Genomic DNA, 21,449 nt, shown 5'->3' on the forward strand with positions numbered 1-21,449 from the left:
TAATGCTTTCACTAGAAAAATAATTTGTCACAACTGTTTCAATAACTATAATTTCTAGTGTTGTGTTTTTAAAACATTTTATGTACAATTTAGTGCACTCTGTTATTAAATAATATTTCAAACAYATTTTACATTTATTGTGGATGTGAACACAAGTATTTTGTTGACTTTTTTTTCCCCATCCAGTACAGAGGCTGTTTAATTTTACAGTATATTTTAAAATTATAGTATCTTAGTGTGATAGTGGTTTTGTTCCTCCTCCTTTTAASAGAAAAGCCACGATCACATATTTGTGTCCTGCAAGTGAACTGTGGTTGCCATTTGGTCACGTCTCAGAGTTCAGATCCCTGGTGAAGGGCTGCATCCGTGTAGGATGGATGTAGGCAGAGGGATTTGGATGTAGGCAGAGGGATTAATGCAAAGGCCAGGCTATGTTAATGTTTATAAGGGTGGTGTGATGCAGATTAATGTTTACAAGGAGAAATGCGCTGAACTCCTTGAGAAGATGAAAATGTGGTCACAAAACCGTGGCAGATGGAAAACATTAAACCAATTGTTTGGAGCTGTGCAATCATCTGATTTAGAAGAAATTGCTGCTTTGCTCTAAAACAACTGCTTGTAATTTTTGTTTTGAAGATAGAGTTGTCTACTTCAGAGAGCTGGGAAAAAAGTTTGAATAAACTGATAGATCACAAACTAAATTCTTCTAAAAATGTAACTTTCCACTATTATCAGAGCTATAGGTAATAAATTTGAATTCTGTAAGCAAGAAAAAGACAGACATAGCAGTTCCTTCTAGCAGCTTCTCTAGAACAGACACATCTTACAAGTTCCTCTGTTTCTAATTAARTTTATGAACACTTAGAGCAATCAGAATTTTCCAAATCCAGTGTGATCCTTGAATGTACAAGATGTTTAAACAATGAAGATAGTGCCAATAAGGTGTAGCCAGGCACATTTTTCCCTCACTTTTTAGTATATTTAGATTAAATTGAAATGACTTGCATGGGGTTTTAGCCTCATRTGCAGTGCTTCTGTAAAAAAAGCCAATGTTATTCCCTTAATTTGTGGGTCCTAAACAACTGTCAGGGCATAAATTGGTGTGTGRGTTAGAAAATGCAAACTTTAATAAATATTTGTGATTTAAAAGTTTGTATTTATTGATATTCTGAATGTATCTGCTATTAACATACATATAGCAGACTAAACCAGTCCCCTGGAGCAGCACAATTGTCTGACTTCTGGTGTGGCGCATGAAACCTTTGGCTTGGACTGCAAAATACTTAAAAATGTGTATTAATCCAAAGTGACCATCATAGAGATTGTGAAATAAATGCATGTGTTTTGAAATTCCTTTTTTTCTTTTTTGAGAACATTCCTTGAAAAATAAAGATGTCCCAGCATACTTCACTTCTCTTTGCACTGTGAAGATGAATCTTAAACAGGTTTATGCTCAAGATACTCTTTCACCTTTTGAGTGTTGTGATATTTGATTTCCTAGTGGAATAATTCTGCTTTTATTTTTCTATTTGGTGAAGATTCRGGGGAATGTGGGGAAGGGCAAGGGCTGCCAAATCCTGTAGGAATCATTTTCCATACGCAGGAGGTGTTAGGAGCACAAGAGCAGAAATTAAAAGTTCAGTAATGTGGGATAAGCAGAGAGACGATGCAGATTTATTTCGTGCTGAGGACAATGAGCATGTGGGACTGGTTTCCAAATGTGATAAAAGTTAACAGCTGTAATTAGGCCCAGGCTCAGCCATGGAAGGGACACCACAGGCATGTGCTGAGCCCCAGCCACACTCCAGCATCCTCCAGGGAAACCTGGGCCAGGGTCAGACCTTCTGGAATGATCCTCGTTCCCTCCCCGCTCTGTGACATCATCCCAGCTTCTCAYGTGGAACGTAATTGATTCCATGTTTTAATTAATTTAGCCAGCAAATTGATTGCTGTAATCTGATTTATTTAGCTGATAAGCTACTGCCAATTGCTTCAGTTTTTCCTATTTCATGGAAGTGTTTGCATTTGTAATTCTCAGCTTGACTCTGGTTTCTGTTTTTTTTCCTCCTCACACATCAGCCTTAAYGAGGACTTTGCCCTTCTTTTTGAAAGATCCTCTTGCTGCTTTCTGCCACGTTCACTTCTAGGCAGCTCAAATATTTTACTAAATAGTATTTAACTCTTTTCTTCCTTCAGATTTTTTCTATGTTTCCCTCCCACTTTTTTTTAAGAGCTGAAACTCCTTAAAACAACTTTCAACTTTTGTCTTTTGTATTGGTTTTTCATAGAAGAATGGAAATCATGGAAAGGWTTGGGTTGGAAGGAACCCCATGGACTGGCAACAGCTCTCCAGGGTGGTGCCCTCCATCCCTGGAGGGGTTTAAAAGCTGTGTTGATGTGGCATTTGGGGACATGGATTAGTGGGTTTGGCAGTGCTGGGTTAATGGATGRACTYGATGGTCTYAGAAGGCTCTTCCAACCTGAATGATTCTGACATTCTATGATTTAAATCTTGCCCTGGAGTAGCTGTTTTCCAGTCACCTTTTTTCAGGATAATGTGTTGGGGTTTAGATTAGAATAATTATATTATGTCAGAGCTCCTCAAATAACCTGGGAATTTCACACAGATTGTTTGATGTGCATCACTTTCCATTGGGTTTTAGTGCCGGGCAGGGATTGTTTCCAGGTAAGGCAGGAGCTGTGARTTRCAGTGAGCCCYGAGCTGCTGGGAGCTGCTGCATGGACAGGAAATGTTTCACAGTGGCCCCTGCTCGTGTTTACTACAGGAATAAGGGGATCCCAACACAACACAATGAGTTATTGTTCCCGTGGCACAGCGGGGCGAGCGCGCTCCCCTCGGCGCTGAGCTGCAAACCATCACCCAGTTGGAGCAGYCCAGGCACAAAGCCCAAAAGTTTGGGTTGGAAGATGCCTGCAGGATTTCCCCTCGTTGCAACTTCCTGTCTTTGCCCTTTTTAAGGATCCCTGTACCTGTAGAACTGTAATTCCTCTGTTTTGGGATCATCGATAATGTCGTTTTCCGTATTCTTTCTGAACAGCGGTTTCAAAAGTTCCTTTTYCCTTTTGTTAGAGTAACTGCAAAGATTTGGCTGATTGAGAATATCCTGAGCATTTTACTGTACTTCCTTTGTGACTTGTGCTGTCTGGTTTTAATTAAGAATTCTTTTCATTGAATTTTTGTGTGTTGTTGTTTATGCTTCATTTTAACTGTACTCTTATTTTGGTTTGAGTTAGTATTTTTATGCCCCAAGGCATACGGGTCTTTAATATTCCTTAATGTATGAGTCCAGTTTGAAAGAAGCAGGATGASAAAAACCTCATTTCAACTCACTGTTTCATATAAATATGACTATTAATGCCTATTTCTGATTGTCCCTTGTGATTTTGAGGAAGACAGCCTATACTTTGAATAAAAAAGATTATGCTTTATATTGAGTAAGAAATGAGCTTAAATTCAAAGGTCGGATAGATTTGGCTTCTGGCTGCAGTGGAATGATTTTCGATTTCCAGTAATTAATATCTCCTATGTTTCAGTCACAAAATTTGAAAAGTTAATGTGTTTCTTCCTTTTGCAGTTTCTTTGTTTTAAAATCATTGATCATTAACTGTGACAAGGTCATGTAAACCAGATGTAGCTTTTCTTTAACAAAAAAATTCAACAAGGCTGCAGTGTTTCTCAAATAAATTAACATCACCATAGGGTAACCAGCAAGGGATGGTGSTTCTTTTTATCATTTGTGCACCTAGTTTGAAAGCCTGGGTATCATGAAACTTTTAATCTCCCTGTAAATCAAATTTTTAACTTATTTTTTCTTTATTGTAAAAATGGAAACATTCTGTCCATCCTTTAAAACCTCTGCAAATCCTAAGTGCTTCAAAATTGAAAATTAAAAACCACAAGCAACTTAAAACAAAAAACCCATCATATCCAAGGGCTGGAAATGCAGCAGCTGTCAACTGTTTGTCTTCATACTTTCTGTTCAATGGATTTAATGCTTAGAAGTAAAAATAATTTTTTTGAGACKCTATWTTTAAGCAAATTTATAATGGGRGTTTCCTTCAATGTCTGTTTYCAAAGTGAATCCCAGGTTTCAGGTRATGGCYCAATATKAAATATTTTGATTTTTGAATTAGRGATGSTTCTTWGCCTTTTCCTTACTTTCTTTCACTGTTTTCATCCTGCTATAGGGAAAAAAATACCCGAGTTCTTACAGAGTATGGATGCAGTTACAAAGTGATGATAGCCAAATACTTTCATTATTCCAGGGAACTGAAGGAGCATTTAAGGAAACTGAAATTTATGATCAGAATCAGTATCATTTCAGAGCTTAGCAGGAGTACCATTCCTTTTTTTGAATTAGAAATACCAATCCTCAGTTAGGCTTCTTAYTAATTCTGAATCCATTCTGTACAGAAATGTAGGAACTATTTTCCTGTGATTAATGTGGGCTGTTTTGGAAGTTGGCAGTTGTCTTTTCTCCTGTTTAGAAAACCAAGAAAGCCAATAAATTTATCACTTATTTTTAATTATTTCTTCACTTGTTTTCCAGTAAATGAAAAAAAGCAYTTAAAAAARAAAAGTTACCTTGCATTTTTAATCTGTAGATTATATCCTTGACAAAAAATGCCATTTTTGTAAGGGAGGAGCCTCTAAAGGGGGGCAGTGCAGGATTCTGCAGCTCAGGCTGCCCTTCCACATCAYTGTTGATCAAAACCAGCTTGGCCCAACTCAGCCACCACCAAAAAGCTGCTTTAGTAAGRGTTTGCTGCAGAAACCTGTGAGCCATCACCCTTTTTTCAGCRTGGTTTTGGCTCCCAGGGTCTTGCAGAGCTCCCGCTCCCCTCTCCAAGTCTCACTTGTCCAGCTTTGCACATGCTTACCCAGCTTTCTGACCAGATGGAGCTGCTTTTCACTTCAGCTTAWATTAGGCAGTAATAATAAAGGTTAATGCACGTGAAGAATAAAAATATTTGGATGTGGCCTTCCCAAAATAACGTCAGAAAAATGCTAATCCACCCCTGAGCTGTAAGAAAAAAATCCYGACCATGAAATTCTGGATTTTTCAAAAAAAGCACACTGCTGCCCAGCTATGGCTGTGAATAAAAAAGGTGAAATCTCTCSTCCTTATTTCATGTTGGTGTTCCAGCAGGAATGCATATCAGCATTTGAAAATGGTGTTTTGGTTTTGGGAGGCAGTTTGTTTTAGGGATGAATTGATTTGGGTTGTGCAAAGAAATAAGAGCTGGATTATCCAGGAGTGTGTTKSGYTTCCTGCTYCTCAYGWTCYTCCTYATCCCTGSAGTTTGAAAGCCTTTTTTGGGGWGAGTGCAGGCTTGGCCACTTTTGGKGAAGGTGAGCTGGGTCAGGAACTCAGCCCAGAGCCTGCCAAGACATCATGGAGACATTTTGGGTCACTCTTCACTTTGTTTTCTTCTGGTACTTAGCAACATATCTGATATGCTTTGGGTTTGGGAAAGGAAATCCTCCATGTGTGAATGCCATTTTACAGTGCTGTGGGGCTGGGAACAGAACATTTTAACACCTCTGTGCAGTCTTTATGGGGTCACAGTGGCAAGGYTGAATTAGATGTGAAATCTCTCCTGTATTCAAATTTCAGTAGACAACTGCAACATAAATAATTTGCTGCTGTAGGAGTATAGGGGAGAAAAGAAAGAAGTGACAGCTAATTTATTCAACAAGAATTCAACTGTATTTTTAGCTCTCAGACTTCCACAATAATATTTCTGTTTTCAGTTGGCAGCTGCAGTTGCCCAGTTTCCTAAAATTRCAGGTACTTTCAGTCTCCATAATTAATGGCTCTGTATTTTGTKTATCTACCATCCAGGCTATGTTGATAGATGTAACTGAATTAAGGGATGGAACCTTGTTTGTTTTTTTATGTCAAATGACAGTGTCTTTTCTGCAGACTACAATAAATCAACAGCTCAGGAGGTGAAAAATGAGAAAGTGTGAGGAGGAAAAAATAAGCCCTTTTARAAACTTTTTAGTGGTGAAAATACTGCATTCAGTAATTAGAGCAATGACTGAAGTTGCCCTAACATACTGTTGCACTATCTGATCAGTCAGGGCCTTTCCAGGAATAGAGGTCACTAAATAAARTTTCTTTACTAAAGCTTGGAAGTAACAGGATGGCTTTTTCTTATTTTCAGCAAGGCACTTTATTTAATAAAGCATTTGGTCTCGTTTTGGATTGTGATTGATGCTGTATCCCAGCATCAGCCACTCAGGGAAGGCCTGTTAAAATTCAGTTGGCATCATCTGGAATAGAAAAATTTTACCATGTGCCACTCAACAGGAGCAGATATTTAAGTTTTCTTAYTGGGAAAGTGATTTCTTTGTTAAAGTGTGCCAGAGCCCAAGCTGCTTTTATTTTCCWTTAAATTATCTTAAATTTATTCTGCTTATTTTAAAATTTTCTTTAAAGGAAATAGTTTCCTGAATTCCTATGATCTTGCCTCCAGACCAGCAGCAAATGACAGGTGGCTGAGTTTTGGACTCACAGATTTGTTATGATGGTGACACGAGTTCCTATTTGCCTTCTCTGAAAGCTTAACTATGTACCTGAGATTATTTTACTTAACATCTCAGTAAAAGGTTTCTTTTTCAGATGGACCTTAAATTACACATATTTAAGTACTTTTACAGAAGTTTATTTTTATTATTAAAGCTTTTATTTGAAGGGGAGTCAGTAGAAGAACAGGTAATCAGTGTAGAAATTTGGAATGTTGTTTTTAATTGCAAGGAGGCAACGAGTAAAATTGGAGTAAGTGCTGAGCMGCAAGAGCAGAGGTCAGCTGAGCCAGAAAGGCTGCAGTGAAACCAAAGGTTCAGTAGCTTTTGTCACTCCAGGAAATCAAACCTGAGGCCAGGAGCAGTGCAAGAAGAGGATGAACTGAGCCAGAGCATCAGCCTTTGGGAGCATTTGAATTCAGTGAGTGTCACACAGTGAGCAGTGAACAGCTCTGAAGGGCTGTGAGGGCTCAGCTTGGCCAAAATCCATCTCAGAGTGCAGACTGAGAGTCAGCCTAGAGGTGCAGTAAATAGAAACTTTCCAATTTCAGAAGTTAAAATAACTTKACACTTGTGTCACCTCCAGTGGCTAAACTTGCAGATTTTTCCTYGGTGAGCTCAGGAAGGAGGAGGATGTAACAGAAGAGGCAGAAGGGYTGGTGGTAAAACCAACCTATTGGGATATCAGGGAGGTGTTGGCCACACATCAAAAACCTGATGGATTTCAAAAGAGGGAGAGAAAGCCATAAAGTGTTTTTGACTGGGTGTTTATCTAAAGCAATTGCCAACAATAATTAGTGGAGAGCACAATCTCAGCRAGCACTGCTCAGATTTTCTTCCTTCAAACCATGTTTTCCTAGTTAARTYKTAAGAAACACAGTGGGCTTTCATGTCAGGAATCAAAACACAGATAAAAGTAATRAAGTCATTCTAAACTTGGTAAGGCAACCTTCATTAAGTTTCACATAATAAATTCAGGCAATCAGCAGAAAAAAAAGGTTTATAAACCATTTCTTTGGATGAACAGGGGCAGGTTCTTGAGAAGGTCTTGCACAGAAAAGCTTTTCAYGGCCTCCTTTGTCTTAAAACATGAAGAAGCGTAAATTAAAAGCAGAAAGAATGTCCAAAAGAAAACTATTTTCATAGTTTATGTCCCAAAATACTGATATTCCAGTGAGCATCTCTATTATTGCTGCCATTTATATGGTTCTGTTCTCAAACTCATGCTTCAGTCTGTGTTGACTCTTCTTGGTGACTTTTTGAACCTAAAGTTCAGAAAAGTCCAAGATTTCTTTCCCCACTGTTTTGTAATAATTTTACTTATTTATCCTGCAGTGGCCTCAGATGTGTTGCACGTTCTCTGAGTTTCTTTAAAGAGTTTTCTAACACTGTAGTGCAAATTTTTCTGCCACACAGCAGCTATATAACATTATTATTCAGCAGCAGGAGCTTCAATGGGATTCATAAAAATAAGGAAATTTTAACTTGTTCAACAACACTCTTATGTGTTTGATTCTGGATAAATTAAGTCACAAGGGGTCTGTATATGGAGGTAATAAGGTTTAACTGTGGTGGATCTTTGAAGAGGAATTGGTTGTTCCCACYCAGGGAGTGCTTTCACTGCTCAACCTGTTGATGTACAGAGCTCAGGGATCAGACTTGAAGTAAGAACATGTAGAAAGGCACCCAGAAACCTTTATAAGTGAGGGGAAAACAGATGGGGGCTGGAGGGCCGGGGAGTTTCACCTGGGAAAGTGTTTTATTGCCTGATGTTCACCTAAGGAAACAGCCTGGGGGCTTCCTGCTGGTTTTAATACACCTGTCCCAGCTGGTGCTGGTGGGTTTTGGAAGGGGTGCAGTAAAGACAAATCTCTCCTGGTCAGTTCTGTTTTAGAGCCTTTCCCAGACAGAGTTTGACTTCTGGCTCCAGGGGCATTAAATGAATGTGAATTTTTAAATCCAGCAGTAGAGGTGTTTTCAGAAATGCCATCCATCACCATTAGAAATGCGTGATGCACCATTTATCTTTTCACACACAGTTCCTTTGCAGGCTGGGTTTTGTTTCCACGATTCAAGAACACTTTGCAGCTCAGCTTTCATCTGCAGATGACTTCCCTCACTTCATGCAGTTTCCATTATGATTATTGAAGCTGGTGGTATACATGAAGGTGATGTGGACAGTATAAATAACTGATTTGTGTGTTTTCTGATTGCCTGTGCAGTGGATGAAGGGCGCCTGAAGGAGCTGGGCAGGGTGAGAGTGCTCCACAAGAGAACCGTGATGCCTTACAGCGTCTACAAGAAGAGGAGGAAGGGGCCCAGTGACGAAGCCAACGTTCAGCAATATGCCAGCCTGGTGGGACAGACCTGCTCAGAAAGAATGCTGCTGTTTAGGAGCTGAAAACCCACAAAATTGGCATTTCAATGGCGCTGCCTTTGACTGCACTGCCACGGGATGCTCTGTACCATAGCTGTGTGCTGAAACAGGCTGAAACACAGGTATTTATCCAGGCTAATGTCAGCACATGGTACTGTATGTAAAGGCCAACTCCAGTAAATCTTACAGTACAGCAAGGCTTTAGCAATAGAAGTGTAGAAAAACACGCTTGCAGTATATTTTAATTAAGTAGTTCTAGCCTTTCTATGCATTATGAATAATTCTARGTATGAAGCAAAATGAAAAACAGGTGTCTTTTTTTTTTTTCTAGTAGAGACAAAGGTTGACTAAATCTAGATTAACAATCATCAAATCACAGCTGTTTTCAAATAGCACCTTGGAGATCTGTCATCAAAAATCGCCGTGAAATTCGTGCTCGCATTTGTACGCTCCTAAAATCTTGCAAGAGGACTGAAACGTGCTATCACTTTATGGCATTATACCATTTTATTTCAGCAGTATGTTTAAAAAACAGGAAGAAATTCTTTTCACTGCACATTCTTGGTTTGTTTAAAGCAGTAAGTCAGTGTCAGAGGTCCTAGTGAGTKTAGGAGTTCCTGGTAGGTTCTCAGTGGCAGGGGATGCAGTGCTCTGGAAAACTTTGCCCTTCAGAGAAGAAGCAGAACAGTTGCACTATAAATATACCAAAGATTTGCAGCCAAGTGGCACGGTGGTTTTTGSTATAAGCCTTATCCTTTGTCTGGCAGGAGTGGGTATTTCCATGCACATTGCTAATGTGGAATAGAGCTCCAAATAGAGGTTTATCCTGGAGCTCTCTGCACATTGCAGAACTATGCTAACAAAAAAACAACAGGAGGTACCACTGCTGGGTTTTGTTGCAGGTGCTTTTTTTTTTTTTCCTGCAGAATTATGCAGGAAGACTTAAATACCATATTCCTGCTTTTTTACTGACTGTTTTGTTTCTGGTGCAGCAGCTCACGGGTTAACATCTTTAATAACTTTTTAGTAAATACTTCTGTTGGAAACACAGGAAGTTGTGATCCTTTATGAAAGCACTTTATTATCTCATCTATGAACGTTGTCTGTGTCCCTATCAAGTCATACAAGTTGTAGGAATTTGGGGAAATAACACAGTTGTATAATTCAGTAATGTATTACAACGCTGTAACATTACCAATGCATTTGTGTTTCTTATCTTCTTGGATAACAGGGGCTGGTATTTACCTTGAATCAACTTGGAGTTTCCTGTTAGCCTTTGAACAAAGATTCTTATTCAAGGATATATGGGTGGTTTTCCCCCAGAAAGGAAACAAATTCAGTTTTACCCTCTGAGGGTTACATCACCTGTCATTCATAGATTCATTGACTTAATTTTAAACACTTGGCCAATATTATTAATCATTAATTTTTATGTGGAGCAGACATAAGAACTTGGGGAATCAAGTGCAATGCAGATTTAATTTCGTTTTTTCATATCTGATATGAAATTAGTGTAATATTGCAATCTTATTGACAGAGAGCACAGCTTCGATAGCAACTTTAAAAAGTAATTTTATGTTTTATTAATTGGGCTGCATGGCATTGATCTACTCCCAATCTACAACAGAAATGGCCATTCCTGCCAGCCTCCMAGCTGGTGTGTGTTTTTCTGTTGCCTGGTACTGAGAAGTTTCTTTGCACTGTACCTTCYCATTTGTCCATGCCTTACCTCAGCCTCCTGCCCTGGGAGAACCACTGAATAATCCYCGTGGAGATTATTGTGAAGATTTCCTTTCTGTGGAGAAAATAYTTTCACCCCTCTGACTTGTCAAATTGTGTAACATTTTCTTCCTACACAAGGTGCAGGAAAGTGGTGGTGCCCATATGGCTGGCAACCAAAATAAATGAGAAAACATTTTTGTATGATATGAATTTCACGATAAATTGCAAAATCTTTATCAAAACCATTTAATGGTGGCCACGCTGAGCTCCTGGAGAAGCTGGGGCTTCTGTTAAATTTCCAGGGAGCAGATTTTATGTCCCCACTGAGAGTTCCTGGAGAGCTCCATCTCTTGGTGCCCGTATTTGTTAYTGATATGCCTTGGGTCAGACTTGTATCTGATGCTCTGTTTCTCTGGGGGAGCTTTTAAGGACTGCAGTTAAAGGAAAGTGAGATCAGTATGAATTGAAAGCTGAGCACAGCTTGAAGCTGTCCACTCGAGGTAAATGACCATTTCCTGTGAGTCTGAAATGGTGCTTTCACTTTCTGACCCCATGGCAGGCTGGGCTCCTGGCTCCTGCTCAACTCAAATATGTATTTATATTAAAAAGCAAAAACAGGCAGCACTGAGATTAACTTAGAAACCGAGTTCATCTGGTGTGGTTTGCTGAGATCTGACTCACTGTAGTGTTTTTAGAAGGAAACTGGTGCAGTATTTTTCAGGACTGATACCTCTRTCCCTGTTTTTAGAAGGGGGACAGAGGCTGAGGATGAAGTTCTGTAAATTTTGCCTGTGACTTCAGTGGAGCTGAAAATTCACCACTATTCCAATTTTATTTAATGTATTGTCGTTGACAATTATTGAATCTAGAGATATTTAATTTAGCACAAACTGTTTTATGAGAGTGTTTTTGGTGTAGCTGGTTTGTGAGAGTCAATCCCCAATGTAAGATTGCCTTGTCCTGTCCTCTGTTCTGATGATAAATGAACATAAAATGGTGATAAGAAAATGCAGAGTTGTGAGCAGTGCTAAAAAATATAATTTTTTGTATGAATTGGAAAGAAATGGGAAGCTTACACATTTCCAGCATCAGCACATGTCAGTAAATGCAAAAGAACCCGCATGTTGAGTTTGTAATTGCTTTTAACAGGCCTGTTTGACTTGCAAGTGTAGAAAATAAAGTTATTTCCAGTCTCTGTGAATTATTATAAGAAATAATACCTCTGAATGTGATTTTTGTATTACTTTGTARGGAATTCATTATCCTGGAGATTGACCAAGTGTCCACTGATCAGCAAAATCAAAGGGGTCATCAAAGGGGAGCAATGATTTGAAGGGATGCCTTTAAAAATCAATGTTCAGAACCATGTTCAAAACAAATTTCCCATTTTGGAACTAATCTTTGGTTCCAGACAGACAGATTAATGAAGAGGTGGTGTGAAATACAATTTACACTTCTTTTCTGAGTAAATAAAATAAAATAAATAAAATAAAATAAAAATGAAATGAAATAAAATAAAATAAAATAAAATAGGCTTTTCACAAATGGATGCTATGCAGGACTAGCTGTTTGTTTGAGTTCACCTGCACCATTTCTATGTGGTTGAACAAAAACCAATCATCTCTGAATTAAGGAGTCAAACCAGCAGCACAGAAATTGGGTTTGTGTGCAAAAAGATCACCAAACACTGCTTCATTTTCTGGCTGAATGGGACACAATTTCAGCTAATTCTGGATTCCTGAACGAGATTTTTCTCAAAGCCCAGCACCACCATGGCTGGAGATGTTGGTGGGATTTCTCCTGTTCCTCCTGTGGAGTCTGCATCCATCAATCCTTTTGAGGTTCTGAGAATGAATATCTTTGCCAGGTGATCATTCTGAAGCTCCAGCCTGATCARCCACACATTTCTGAATTATTTGTGAATTCCATCTCATCCTGATTGTCCCAGATAATCCTCCAAACACATTAATTATGTGCTCTCCTCATTATTCTCTCCTCCACTGAAGCCTTAATGGCTCTTCCTGCTCATTCTGTGCTCTACAGGAAGATTCTGCATTTGGAAGGGTGGAGACAATTTTTGGGGCAGAAATCATCACTTTTCAGAGAATCATCAGTGTTTGTCCCAGGGCATTGTAGCCACCTCTGGTGCCCAATATATTTATCAAACTGCACCTCCAGAGCCTCCTGCATTTGGTCCTAAATACTGAGTGTAAAAAAGATGGATTACTTTTCCACTTTCCAAATTATTTGGGGTTTTTTAAGTTATGGAAAGTAATGGATCATAGGAGTCCTGTACAAAAGTAATTCCTCCTAAATTTAGCTAGTTGTGGTTAGTGGGTTTCTAAATAAAAATGTTGTGTAAATTATTCTACTGTATTCATTTTATAGCACATTTAAAGCTCTTCTCATGAGGGCTTTGTTTTCTAACAGTAAAATAAGAATGAAAATGAATTAAATTAACATATAAAGCTAAATGCAGCATTTATTAATGCTCTCTGTATTAATACAAAGCAGTCCTAACTCTGAAAATGGCCTTACAGATCATCTCAGACAAGGAGCAGCTCAGAAGCTTTCTGGCTCTGTTCTTTCTGGTTATGTTTTACTGTTTTGATGTTTATTCATTTCCTTATTATAACTATTCCCATCAGATTTTTGTGCTTCCCATCAGTTATTTCCACTTCAGTTTTGACACATAATACGTGTGTCTGCCAAAAGCCCTGCTGAGAGATTGCTATCAGGACAAAAGAAAGTGTTGGAAAGTCTGTTAAGTAGTGAGAAGAGAGCAGAGTCCACAGGGACAGTCAGTCTGCAACCTTTGTGCTGCAGAAAAAGTAGGATTTATTTATAATTTAGTCTGCTGCAGGCTTAAATAAATGTGTCAGATTTCATTCATTTCCCTTTGTCTGTGACATCGGATTGCTGTTGTCCAGGAAGAATCAATGGGGCATTGTAGAACAGAAAAATAAATCCAGGGCAGTGAGCTGCRTTTGTGGCAGAAAGGTTTGAGTTAAGGAATGAAATCACAGGAATYCTGCTGGAATTCTCACTCCGTGTCTGCAGGAAAGTGGAGGGTGGGTGGGACTTTCAGAAAATGTTTGCTGCTTCTCCCCTGTCCCCTCCAGGCTGGAGCGGAGCAAGAACTCCCCTCTCTGTGTGTTTTCATCTCTAAAAAAGCTCCTTGGACCGATTCTGAGCAGGGAACACTGAAATATTGAACGTTTTTAATGCCCACAATTTAATTTTCATCCTTTTCCTTGCAAGTGGCCCTGGTTTGGTTTGTCCTGCCCGTGAAGGGTCATCACTGAGGTTCCTCTTTGCAGCACCCCCAGAACTTTTGAGAGTCTGTTGCCAACTCATCCTGSTGTGTTCTTTCTAAACCTTTCCAAAATCTGTGTTTTTAAGATAATTTATTGATCTTTCTGAACTATTGCCCCACTGATCCCCTTTTTTAGTGTGGYGCCCTAGTGCCAGCTGCTCCAGTAACCGAAGCAATAATTATTTCAGCGTTCTACATTGGCAAATGAATGTTACTTTTTTTCAAAATTATAATTTTGAAAATTGTTTTTCTTTTAACACAAATCCCTATTTGCTGTTTATCCACCACACTTCAGTAAAACATGGTGGACAACCAGCTCTTACTGTTCCAGCAAAGATAATTTTTCTCTCCTGAACTGCTCTGGACCTGCAACCACCAGATGGCATTTCCAGCCTGTGCAGGTCACTGAAGCACTGATGTTACTTCTTGTCAGGGTATCCAAATTTTCTGAGTCTTTTTTATTAACATCTCACTCCGAGTTTAATTTTTTTACTCTGCTTTTAATTGTGGTCCGTCAGGAAAAAAAAAAAAAAAGAAATTAAAATTGTCAGGTGGGATTGGCAAAGTTCAGTGGTGTTTTAGTTGAATGAAGCACAGATTTGTTAAAAATCAGAATTGAGAGCTGTTTCAAGACAAATAATACAGATTCTATAACACTGGATTTATTAGCTATGTTATAGTACCAGAATATAACTAAAGTCAAGATCCATAAGGCAATGACAGAGGTGTCACCTGGCAGATTTACCCGTCCCAAAATGCTTTTGGTGCTGCTCCTTTCCATGTCCCAGCCAAACCRAGTGCAGCTGGAGCATTAATAATGTCCAATGTGCATTATTTGCCTGCTCTATCCTTGTACTTCTTTAATTCTTAACCTTAATTTGATACAGGATTTCTTTCTCACCTGTGCAGGGAGTAAAATGATGTCAAAATGAGGTTTCTAATAGTGAATTGAGAGGACAGGAGATTTTGTTGCCAAGGGCACTGCAACCCCTTTGTTTTGTGAATATTTCGTCTCTGTTGCTCAAGGTGAAAGCAAAGAGAGATCAGCTGAAAAAGCAAAGTTCCAAATTGCAAATTAATTATTATTTTTCATACAAAGACATCATTGCAGTGCCCAGAAAGCTGCTGTATGTGTCCTCAAGCTGAGATTATCCTCACCCCTGAAATTTCTGCAGCCCATAAAATCCCAGATGTCTTGAACATTTTCCTGACTAAGCTGGCTGTGGTAAAGGGAGTGAAAAACTGCTTTTCCTGGGCTTTTCCTGCCACCAGAGCAGATGTCCCACAAAGCCSCATCCWGCCTGGAGCACTGAKCTCCCTGTGTCATTCCTGACATCCTTCACCTCAGATCAGTCCAGGTGATCCTCTGGATCCTCCTCCATTCAGGAAGATTTCATCCTCTATTCATCCTCTTTCACAGGATGCAGATATTCTAGGAATCCACTGCAGAGTGGTCAAATGAGAGCTTCTGCATCTTCTTTTGGTGAGCTTTTAATACATTCAATCYATATTTTATTGTCTCATATTGTAAAATAAAAAGTTGGTGTTTACACAGCGGGATAAAGCAGAGCAATTACATAGAAAAATGAGACTCGCTGGAATTAAAAATGGACATTTCTGAAAGGATAGAACCCTCCTGACAAAAACCCTACTCAGTCCAGAGGAGTGAAGTTGTCAAAATACACCTCCCATCTGCAGAGAGGAACGCACTTTGTGTGCCTGAAAATCCTGATACTTTTCATCAGCTGCTTTTCCATCCACACTTCCTTGCTGTTCCTYTTTTGTTGTTGTTGTGTCCTCAGTTTTTCTTCTGCACATACAAGCATCTCTCAGTTCTTTACGCTCCTCAAAAATTGAGACATTTCTCCATTTCTCAATTTCTGTGTGACAGGAGTTGTTCAGAAGCACATTTAGCCAAGTGCTGTGTGCTGTTCATCACTGCCTTCAGAGTGACCTGGCAGAGCAGGAACACGCTGACATTTAAAAAAATCTATCGATTCCTGGGACAAAACAAAGGCAATCAGCGGGAGGGCTGTAATTGTTTCATTAAGTGCCATCAGCAGCGCTCTGTACATTGATCCAAAACTCCTCAGAGCTGCAGCTTCTCAATGTCATGGCTCTCCCCATGGGCACCTTATTTTTTAATTTGCTGGTTCTTGAAGGTGCTGTGAAGTCTCCTCACATTCTGKCACCAATTCTCTGTTCCTGTGTGCCCTGTGCCAGGTGAGAGATGAAAATCCCAACAGCAGAGTGGGAAAGGTTTCCTTCCCTTCTGTATTTGCTGAGACCTTTATAAATAACTCCACTTTTCTCAAATGTGAAGTCAAGGAAGTCAAATACATCCAAATCTGGCCTTCACCAAACTCCTTTTGAGTGGGCTCCACTGAACACGCTCATTTTTTCTTATTCTGAGTCAAGCACAGCTGAAATGGTCACTTTAAAAGCCAGCAGTCCATCCTCATGAGAAGCCCTAGAAATAGCTGAGTATTTAATAAAAAGTTTGAATCTGACATTAATAGTTGGATATTTAATAAGTTTGACATAAGAAGAAAGCGGCTCCTCTYCCAGCCAACATCTGGGATTCTTCTCAAACCTTTCTATACCATTGTTCATTACTGTATTTTATAGCGAGTAAAATCAGGTTTACAATCTCCTGAGCCTTCTGGTGGTACTAAAAATACAGCTAATAATTGTCTATACATCTTGTTTTTACTGGAAATAAAAATCCTCTGGATCGAGGCATRACCACGTACTATAGCCAAGCTGTAAACACTTGTTCTACAAAAAAAGGTTGAAGTTAGAGTGCARTTTCAATCCTTTCTGAAAGTTTTCACCCATGGCCTCGTCCCTTTTTCCTTGCACACCTGCACAGGTCCCTTTGGTGTGTCAGGTCCATCAAAATCTCATGTTTGGCACTGCTCAACAATTCCACCCATAGAAATGTCTGTGCAGAGATGGTATCAGGCCATTAGAGGCATTAGCTGAGATTTCACAATGTCCTTGAGGAGTTAATCCTCCTGTTTTTTCGAGGATTGTGGTAGTGAGGAAGGCCATAAATTACCTGCACTATTGTTTCTGTTGTTAACCTGAGCTAAGAAAAATGGAAGGGTTTTTATGTGCCAACTGTTTGCTTAGCTGACTCCAGTTCTGTGCCACCTTCCTTTGGGTGAGGCTTTTCACAGTTCAACGTGGTTCTTTTGAAAATAAAAAATACCAAAAATGGCCAGAGCTGTTAAGAATCAGTGCAAAGTTTCTGACCGTTTCACCAAGTTTCTGACGATTCCGATGTTTGTAGCCCGCAATGTTTTCCACACATGTTCCAACTTTGCGTTCAAAACATTTGTTAAACCAACAAGTCTGCAGCAGACACGAGAGCTACCATCAGGAAACTTGTTTGACAGTTTAAACAGGCAGCATCTGTGTTTCCTACATCTCACAGTACACAAAAAAAAAAAAGAACGAGGATTGCCCGTAGCTCAATTAATTCAAGATGCTGTCGCATGGTGGAACTCTGCTTTGGAGATGTTTAAAATAAAAAGAAAAAATCTAATTGAAAAAAGGGGTTTTGCCCTCGTGTTTGGCTGAGTTTCATCGATGTCACCTCCTCAGTGGAATAATTCTGAGAGCAGTTGGCTTGAATTTGGAGAATTTAGGTAAATTGGTGACCATCAGGGCTGTCCTCCTGTGCTTCCAGCTACATCTTTTGGATTKGAGATTTTCAGATTTCAAAGCCACGTGAGGCATTTTGAACTGGGGGCCACTTCAGCTGCTTTTGAAACAGCTCTGAAATTGTCACCGTGATCCACAAAAGGAGCAGTTGCCTTGCAGGGCTCAGCAGAACACATAAACAGATGCTTAAGGCTGAGCCCACGAGGAATGTTTTGATGAGGTGGAGTCCACCAGAGCCAGGACACCACAGTGTGGTCCAGCCTCGCAGCAGGGATGTAAAACATCACAACATTTTGGTTATAATTAAAAGCACCTTGTTCTGGCAGCTGCTCCCAGATTCTGTTGCTATAAAGGACTAATATAAAATAAAAGTAATGTAAAATTTGCTCTTCTGTGACAAAGTTTCTTCAGCTCGCCTGAGAATTGGCTGGATGGGAGAAGTGGGAGCATTTTCCCAGAAGCTGTAATCGTGGATGGAGTTGTGATAGCGGTGTTGAAGGATATCTGAGCTGTGATTTCATCTCTTGGCTTCAGCGAGGCTCTTTGCAGGGCAGGAGATGATTCTGTGTGTTGTGTCTGAGCTCTGACTCTTCCCTGCACTGACATGAGGTTCTGTGTGTCCAGGAGCAGCTTCCACAGGGCTGAGCTGTACTGTGGCTGCTCCAGTGACTGCTGCATGAGCCCACAAATAAAACCAATTTTGTGTTGGTGCCTTCACTCAGAAATCCCTCCCCACGCATCCTTCTGGCTTTTCTTTACCATGCAGGGAAAATCACGCACMCTTATTTGAAAATGCATGTGCTGACCTGAGTGTTATCTSTGGGGAGGACTCCTTGGGTCAGTCSAAGTGAATTAAAACCAAATGTGTCTGGTTTTTGTGTTTACTSTTCCCATAAACACGGCACATGTGCAGTGTGCAGCTGCTGTCCTCAAAAGGGCTTTTTCCCCTGGAGTTTGGGGGATCTGTGTGTTCTGTTGATGGAACTGTGGAAGGAAGAGAAGGGATGCTGGAGCACTCCATTTATCAAATTGGGAGAGTTTCAGGTAAGGTAAAGTGACAGTGAAGTTGGAGTTAAAACGGTCACTAAATTTGGGTGAATAAAAGTAACAAAAAGTCAATGCCTTTCCCCTCTGCTTAGTCCAGCTGCAGAAGAAAGGAGATTGAAAGGTACAGAACATTTCCTTGGGGGAAAATTACCATTTATTTTCATTGATCAGGGCTCTCAGGCTGTGTCTCAAGCACTCCTCACAGTTTCTTCTCCCTCCTTTGGTTTCTGCTCTGACGAAGCAGCTTGGATTCCCCTCTGGCAGCAGAGGCTCCTGGAGCTSTTGGATGCTCCATTCTGCCGTGCTCAGGCCAAGCCTGACAACAGGAATGTGCTGAGCCACTTAATCCTTGGATGCACCATTCCTCCTGTAAAAACACGGGATGATATTTAATCAACCCCGCCGGGAGCTCTGAAATCCTCAGGCGAGGACATGGAGGGGCTGGAGCGTGTCCAGGGATGGGAATGGACCTGGGGAAGGGTCTGGAGCCCCAGGAACAGCTGAGAGAGCTGGAAAGGGGCTCAGCCTGGAGAAAAAGGGGGATCAGAGGAGACCTTGTGGCTCTGCACAACTCCCTGACAGGAGGGGACAGCCGGGGGGGTCGGGCTCTGCTCCAGGGAACAGGGACAGGAGGAGAGGGAACGGCCTCAGGATGAGACAGAGAAGGTTTAGATTGGAGATTAAGAACAAATCCTTCATGGAAAGGGTTGTCAAACCCTGGCACAGCTGCCCAGTCCCCATCCCTGGAGGGATTCAAAAGCCATGTGGATGTGGCACTTGGGGACATGGTCAGTGGTGGCCTTGGCAGTGCTGGAGGAATGGATGGACTCGATGATCTTTGGGGATTTTCCAAGCTGAATGATTCTGTGGTTCCATGAAGGGATTGTGAGTGCAGAGAACCACTGTGAGTGCTGCAAGGTGGGGTAAAGCCCACCAAGGAGGAAAATGCACTATGAGGAAAATGACAGATAAGGTGAAGCTCAAGGAAAAATCACCAGAGAATTTTTCTGAATGAAAAAACACGGCTGAATGGAAATGTTTAGATGAGAGGGAGCTGGACCTGTAAAAGTCCTTCCCACCTCAATATTCTCAGATTCTGTGTTTGAGATTCTCAGATTCTTCCTGTGCCATCCCTGGCTGTGGGCTGAACACTGATGGGAGCCACCGAGCCCATAATGAAACCCTTTCCTGGTTGAATAGGCTCACAGAATGTCAACCAATTTCCCCAGCAGCCAGGACCTTTTGGACTCATTCTACATCCTTTTATTGCYGTTGCCATAGCGAAAGACACTAATTCACCTTTGTGTGAAACTTAATAAAAATCAGCCCATCSTTGGCTTGTCCACAGATGGTTAGAAACGCTTTTGGTGGATTTTGCTTTTCACAATCTGCTAATCCACTGGCTGAGGAGTTGGTTATCCCATTCTCTGGGGATGTGGGATCTTTGCAGGGCACTGTGTTTCTGCACTGGCTTTGACTGCATCTGTCTGGAAACAGGCAAAAAAACCCTCACTGTTACTGGGGTTTAATTTAAATGCCAAAATTACCTTCGGGGCGACTGTTTGCTCTTCAGAGAATGGAGCTGCCTGGGAAACCTTTGGGAAGTGCTGAGAGCACCAAACCGGGCTGACATTGATCAGAAATTGTCTTTTRGGGGCTAAATTAGAGGGGATGGTTTACAGGCACTGAGGATGTGATTTACAGGTACTGAGATGTAATTTACAGGTACAGAGGATGGGTTTGGGCTGTTGGGCAGGTTGATGGSGTGGCAGAGTGTGCAGAGCCAGGTTTCAGTGACACACTGGGCCACTCTGCACAACACAAACACAAAATACACCCATTTACCCCTCAAATACAGGATCTGTYKRTGTCAAGGTGTGTGTACRCTGACTAAAGCCTGGTTTTATTCARCAGGATTTTTTTGGTGTTCCATTTCACATCCTCTCAGTTGTATTTTTGCTCATGAACGAACATTTCTCACATCCAGGCTCACACAGCGGCTCCAGAATCCACAGCCAGAGTTGGATCCCCTCTCTGAGGCTCTTCCTGYCCCCCCAAACCCCAAACCCAGACCGTGGCAGGGGATCCCCTCATTGTGCTCTCAATGGGATTATCCCGGCCAAGGGGCCAAAGGCTGTGGGAAAACCTGCGTGTGTCACATTTCCCCTGGCGGCTGGCGCAGCTGAACGTCGCCACCCGGTCCACAATGGGGTTAAAAAAGTTAAGGGAGGCTGTTGTGGTGGCTCGATTTTGAATTATGTATTCATGGATCTGCATAATGGCCTTTCAGAAGGGGTATTGTTGTGTCCATCCAGCCGGGGATTGCAGAGGGGGGACGAGCCGGGGATTGCGGAGGGGGGACGGGGACAGAGGGATGGGGGAGCACAGAGGGTGAAAAACGTGGAAAACTTAAGACTTAATCAAAGGAGAGTGACAAATGGTATGAAATGAGATTTTCTCCCCTGCTCACACCGTGCCTGCGGGATGAGTTTTCACTTGGAAGTGCTGCCTGCTCTCCCAGCCTGACAATATTTGTGTTTTCTCTCTCCCAGCCTGACAATATTTGTGTTTTCTCTCTTGGCTAAGATGAGAAGGAATGGGGCAGAGCTGTAGATGCAGATTCCTGCTCTGCTCAGCCCTGCTCGCCCAGGCACTGCTGGATTTTCCTGTCTGGCACAGGTCAATGAGCACTGAGAGCTCCCCTGCTTTGTTTAATGCAAGGCTGCAGCCCTGAGACATCCAGGAGAGGGAGAGGAAGGTTTGGA

General features: G+C 41.1%; 1 protein-coding gene across 4 annotated transcripts in view; it reads left to right on the forward strand.

Moving 5' to 3' along the window:
- The window catches only part of ATE1 (arginyltransferase 1), a 65,260-nt gene extending 53,158 nt beyond the window's left edge, over window positions 1-12,102 (forward strand). For all 4 annotated transcript variants that reach the window (XM_057381166.1, XM_057381167.1, XM_057381168.1 and 1 more), the window contains exon 12: window positions 8,776-12,102. In XM_057381166.1, the coding sequence (XP_057237149.1) occupies window positions 8,776-8,954 (179 nt within the window). In that variant the 3' untranslated portion in view covers window positions 8,955-12,102. The remainder of the gene's footprint in view (window positions 1-8,775) is intronic.
- Window positions 12,103-21,449: the final 9,347 nt, after the last annotated feature.

This window comes from Malurus melanocephalus, unplaced genomic scaffold (genome assembly GCF_030028575.1).
Source record: "Malurus melanocephalus ecotype Western Australia unplaced genomic scaffold, MMel_1.1 scaffold_494, whole genome shotgun sequence".
Taxonomy (NCBI): domain Eukaryota; kingdom Metazoa; phylum Chordata; class Aves; order Passeriformes; family Maluridae; genus Malurus; species Malurus melanocephalus.